Genomic DNA, 6,477 nt, shown 5'->3' with positions numbered 1-6,477 from the left:
ATATGGATTTGAAGGTCTCGAAGAGTAGAACATGTTTGTACCTATTGGAAGTCCAAAATCCAACAAAAAATGATTGGAAAATTCCTTGGAAAATCCGGCCAACTCTGCAACTTTTCGAACTCACCTATTTCGACTTCCACTCCACTTCAAATCTACTCTAAAGTGCTAGGGAAGTTGCATAAAGACCATCCCGAGCCTCAAAACCTTGTATATCATCCGTGATTGTGCCGAAGCAACCTAGCTCCTCGTCGGAACTTCTGGTTTCCAAGCTAAAACTCACTAAAATGGAAAACTAAGGGTATGGTGGTAATCGTGAAGTCGAGAGGAGGATGGTGATGGTTTCCAAAAGTTTGATGCATGTGAGTTTGATGATGGTTATGTGTGGGATGTCTCAGGTGCACGGAAGGAGAAGAGTCGAGAAGTAGAGAGAGGGGGAAGAGTGTATGCATGTGTGCGTACGTGATTGGGCAGAAGAAGAAAATTATATTTTCTGATTGGGCTGCCGTGAAAGAGAGAAAAAGTTATATGTGTAATTAGCCCAAAGAAAAATAAAAACAAACTACCTGATTGGGCCAAGGGAAAAAACCCATCTAATTAGTTCAAACATTACCCGTTACGCACTTAAATAATCGTAACTTTTTCATTACGACTCCACTTCGGTTCTAACTCGCTTCAACTCACTCATGATGTCGAGTACAATTTAATTACGACAGTGAGAAAGATAATTTAAATTGACACACATACATCCACGTCACTTAGGCAACGAGGGCATATTCATCATTTTCACACACTCGGGGAGAAAATTATATAATAAATTGGGACGGGTCGCCACATATATTGTGCACATTTTAGTAATATATATGTGCAATTATATTTTATTATATCAAATGTGGGTAAATTAATATTGAATCAAATATTTTATTTTATTTTATTTTGTAGGTAAATTATTTTGTATGTATTATTACATATACTAGGAATATTTTATTACTAACACATATGTCCAAATAATTTACATATGTTTTTACGTAAATTACTCCATAGTTCCCTTTCAATTTCCATTTGGTAAGAAAATGACAAGATTAAATTGAAATCGTCTAATTTTATGCAAATTTGGAAAATAATTACGAAATCTAAAGGATAGTATAACATTAATGTTTTTTATTTTTTTTATTTTTTTCCAGAAGCATTAACATACAATTTGTTATGATATATTAATATGCAATGAATTTAAACATTAATACATTTTTTTCATTAATCCCTCCTTTCAAATCTGCATAGAATTAAATGTATACATTAAAATTGTAATTAGTTGTATTTTAGGCATCTGAAAAATGTAAAATGTGTAAAGTCAAACATAATTAATGAATTTGCTTATATGGAGCCTAGTCATTGGGTTTTATTCAAGTAAAAAGACTATGTCTGATTTTATGTAAAGAAACTTAAGTTTCAAGGGTTAAAATCATATTTTCAGAAAAGATTATATATACATAATAGGTTCAATATATAGCATTTGTTTCACTCAACTAACCAAACAACTTGTATCCAAAAATCTACACGACCTTAACGATGTTTGCAAATTCAAACTAAAAAAACCAAAAAAACAAAAATATCATTTTGAAACGCACGGTTTTCTTGTTCTATCATTTACAGTTGCACTGAATTATGGGATTGAGAGGAATTGGAGGCTACTGTTTGGGACCTAGTGGTATGAGGGTAAAACCAAGACAATAGCAAAACCTTTTATATATCTATGTGGCATATGTTTTAAATGACAACTCTCTTATCGGCTCGTTTGGAAGTATTTTTAGAATGACTGGAAACGGTTTTGATATGAGTGTTTTTGGAACCAATCTTTAGTAAAATACAACTAAATTCTGAAAAAATACTTGAAGTGATTCCTGCAAGAAACATATAACTGGTGTTTCCTGAAAAAAGTGCCTCGAGTGCTTTTGAAATTCAGAAACATTTGCATCAAAAACATTTTCAGTCATTTTAAAGCACTTCCAAACGAGCTATGTTATTAGATTAAACACAAAGCTATGTTAAGGAATTCGACTTTTATAAGGCCCAAATTAATATTGCAGTTAATATTTTATCGCAGTAGTATTAAATAATTATGCTTAGGTACGATCTCTACCAAAAAAATTTTCCCTTACTAATTAAATATTTAACAATTTTACTTTACTAAAAAAATAATAACTGTAGTATTGTATTAATATAGTATAAATATATTGTAATTGGCATGGAATAAATAAATGGGACAGTGAGTGGGAGAATATTTTTACTTTACTAAAAAAATAATAACAATAGTATTGTGTTAATATAGTATAAATATATTGTAATAGGCATAGAATAAATAAATGGGGAGAGTGAGTGGGAGTGGGAGAATTGTGTGAAAGATACTTGAAAATGTGACACCAACGATCCCGTGACGCAGCAAGCAGCAGGCAGCAAGCAGGCACCGCTGACTCGTTCAACCGCGCGCTACCGCCACCGACAAAAAAATAAAAATGCAAAACCTGAACCTAACTTGTCACGCAAACTCTACTATTTTTTTTTCCTTAAAAAATGGATTAGCTGATGGTTTCGTCACGACAATCCATATTTTTGAGAAATCAAAAAGGCTCATAGACATTTCAGCCTTCCTCTGATCACCATTGTGCAATTTATCAGCGTCAAGAATTTAACTCATAATATATACCGTGGGGAATACAGACCTAAAATTCGTCTCAACCACTGAGTCACCTGTGGTGATTACGCAAACCCCACTATTCATTCATGCATATATCTCAAAAGGTGACTCACATGCTTTCCTGTTAATTCACACGTAAATTATATACAAGTCACAAGTGTTTATTTGGTTCCCAAACTTCACATTCATATGTATCTTTCATTGAATTACATCCATAATTCATGGACGAGAGATGTAGAAATATAGGGGAGGGATACACGGAAGGAATATTGGCCTCCAAATGATGCGACATTGTTTCTTCATTCACCTCTGAATATACTACAGATTTCATTGTATTACTATGACTCCTACCCAACAAGATACTATGAATATACTACGGATTTCATTGTATTACTATGACTCCTAACCAACAAGATATTTTAATTGCGTCTACTGTTTTTTTTTTTGTCACACATGTGTTGGTGGCATTTGTGGATTTGTGTTTTGATAGTTGTATATGGGTTTACTCTAATTTATTTGATTGTGCATATTCACTTCAGATCAACTTCTTAATTAGTCAGTGGAGCAATGTACCCATTTGGTGTGACCTCTGTATTTACTTGTGACGATACCACTCTATCGCTTCTTGTCAAAAAAAAAAAAAAAAAACCCTGATATGTATATTGGCACATGAGACGTTTAGTGTTTGAATGTAACGACTTAGCACAATAGTATTAGAAGAACTAATAATTTGTAGATAGAGTAGTACTCTTTAATACAAGTCAATCCTACATACAATAACAAAGATCATCCACATATCTATAAAGGGTGGTACTAAACAGACACTCTGTTTTACCTCGTACACATCCTTCTCAATTTTTGGTTGTCGGATCAATTGAACTAAAGAAAATCAAATAACACAAATCAGCATAAAATGTGTTGGAGGTAAAAAATAAAAGTGTGAATAGCGCCACAGATCTATAAACTACAAGTAACATTATTGTTTCAGATAAGTTCCTAATCCCATTTCAAAAACTAAAAATGAATAAGTCAATGACAATGAAGAAAGGTCCCACGCGTTATCTAACAGAGTATATTTGTTCATTGATGATATTATATGCATCAACATTTTGTTAATTAATTAAGAAATTATAAGAAAACCAACCTGAAATGCAGTAACGTACCTTCCAATACATTTTCTTGTTTTCTTTTTCTTTCTTTTTTCTTCTCTTTTGGCCCAACGCGGACTCCACCAACAATATGTCAAACCCAGATACATCACAACTGGCTCTATTTTTAGCTTATTTCAGAATCTTCAATCCTTTTTCATAGGTTTTTATACAAACAATAGCGAGGAAGGAGAATCGAACATAATACTTCGGGTTTGGATGCAAAAGTAAATGCTTTTATTCATATTTTTAGTTGAGAGACGTCTTCATCAATTCCCTTGTATAAATCTTCAACTCCCTCAAACTTCCAAGACCAAAAGTTTCATCTCATCTCGTATACCTCTCTCTCTCTCGGCAACATGGGCAACTACATTTCTTGTAGCCTAGCAACCCAAATATTGAGCAAGCATGGGAAAGCAGCAGCCACTAAAGTGATCGTCCCAAGCGGTGAAATCAAACAATTCAATGTCCCCATAAAAGCCGCCGAGCTGATGGTCGACACCCCAAACTTCTTCCTCGTAAACATCAAGTCTCTCCATGTGGGAAGAAGATTTTCGCATCTCAGTGCCGACGAAGAGTTGGATATCGGCAACGTTTACGTCATGTTCCCCATGAAGAGGCTCAACTCCACTGTCACAACAGCTGATATGGGGCCACTGTTCCTCACCGCCGCAGCTGGGTCAGCAAGCAAGCGAGCTTCCGGGAGAAACGTGAGGGTGCGGCGGGCTGATCATCGTCAATCCATGAAGTTTGGTAATGAAGGCGATGAGTGTAAAAGGATTAAGAGTTGGGGGAAAAGTTTGGAGCATGAGGCGGCGGCGCCAAAGCTTAACTTGGATGACATCGAAGATTTCTCGGCGCCGGAGTTTATGCACAGGTTGTCTATGAGTAGGTCAAAGAAGCCATTGCTGGATACCATAGCAGAAGAGCCTGCAGTTTCTGTTTCTTCAAGGTGATCATTCTCCATAAAAGAAAAGGTAATCATTAGTCTCCATAAAAAAAATGGTGATCATTAGTTATGGCATGCACAGTATAGGGTTGTTTATGGAATTTTAGCCAAGGGAGATTGTAGGAAGTGGTGTGTGTATTTATTATTTACTGCAAACTTATTATACTGGTGGAAGTTTTTTACCCTCAATGTGGGGTTACACCTTTTCACCATTAGATAGGTTTGAGTTCTGTATGTTAAGGATGTAATGATGCATACAAATATATGGTGAGATTCAATACTAACTCGCCTCTTCTTAATGTACGTCAGAATACGTCACATGCGTTCTTTTCAAAGTTTTATTGAAACAGGTCAATGATCTAACATTAATATTATTCACAAACTAAGAGACGGCCAATAGTCCAACACCAACTTAACTATATGCTAGCCGTAGCCAAACATGAGTAAAGTTTTATCCTAAAAGATTCAATGTAATTTCGAATTGAACCATGTAATTGTAAGCGTAAATTATTTTGTCAAACACCTTGATGTGGAATTTTCAACCGTTGTTTATAGCTCTTAAACTTTAGACGAAACTAGTAAAACTACCCGTTTTGAAACAACAATCCACAACAACTATGAATCATTTCCACAAAAAGATACACAAATTATGGATCATAGCACCTAGTAATGAATCATACTCAGAAGGCAGCAGCAACAAACTGGCACTCTCTTACAACAAAAACATGATTTAAAGACTGAAATCTTCAAAATTAGAGATAAAAACTTCAAAATCTAAATCACTACAAACTTATAATTAGAAATAAGATTTGAGCTTGCAAAAAACGTGGAGAGTGACCGAGAAAAGGGAGCACTAAATTAACTGCTTTTCCTTTCTTTCCCTTCCCTCGCTGCATAAACAGTAGAGTAGCTCTAGTTTTTCAGTTTTTTTTTTTTTTTTTTTTTCACATCATTCTTCATGCCAAGCCAAAATCAACAACTAAATTTATAACATGCATGTGAATAATACCATGAAAAATTCCACTTCATTATACATGCATATTATTTTCTTAGTTCATATATAAATTTGACATTATCTCTTCCAAAACCACCAATCAAAATCACTTCTCAAAGAGATTATAAATAGAAGAGAGTGGGTGTATCAGAAATCATCAATAAAACAGAAGGTTATGCTTATCAGATAATGTAGACAAACAAGCTCATGCAAAGATGTATACTAACATGAACATGTTGGGTGTATAAATCTACGTTTTAGTACTACATACACGTGAAGCTAGCGCTAAACACATCACATACGAATCCTAGTTGCCTAATGCAAACTAGTATAGCTTGGCACCACCGCAGTTGGGTTAGCAAGAAAGCGAGCTTCTGGGAGAAACATGAGGGTGTGATAGCTGATCATCATCAGTCCACGAAGTTTGGTAATGAAGGTAACGAGGGTAAGAGGATTAAGAGTTGGGGGAAAAGTTTGGAGAATGAGGCGGTGATGCGGAAGCTGAATTTCGATGACATCGAAGATTTCTCCGCACTCGAGTTTATGCATAGGTTGTCTATAAGTAGGTCAAGGAAGCCATTGCTATAGACCATAGCAGAAGAGCCTGCAGTTTCTATTTCTTCAAGATGATCATTAGTCTCTATAAAAAAAAGGGTATGTTATCCACACACCCCTTTTTACTTCTCACACACCT

The 6,477-nt window shown here is 35.0% G+C and overlaps 1 protein-coding gene across 1 annotated transcript; it reads left to right on the top strand.

Annotated features, from left to right (window-relative positions):
- Positions 1-3,858: 3,858 nt before the first annotated feature.
- On the top strand, positions 3,859-5,107 carry LOC126583173 (uncharacterized). Its single transcript, XM_050247484.1, has one exon. It carries the CDS (start codon positions 4,200-4,202, stop codon positions 4,794-4,796), a length of 597 nt encoding a protein of 198 aa, XP_050103441.1. The 5' UTR covers positions 3,859-4,199; the 3' UTR covers positions 4,797-5,107.
- Positions 5,108-6,477: the final 1,370 nt, after the last annotated feature.

Source organism: Malus sylvestris, chromosome 9 (genome assembly GCF_916048215.2).
Source record: "Malus sylvestris chromosome 9, drMalSylv7.2, whole genome shotgun sequence".
Classification (NCBI taxonomy): Eukaryota; Viridiplantae; Streptophyta; class Magnoliopsida; order Rosales; family Rosaceae; genus Malus; species Malus sylvestris.
This window is presented reverse-complemented; position numbering and strand designations above follow the sequence as displayed.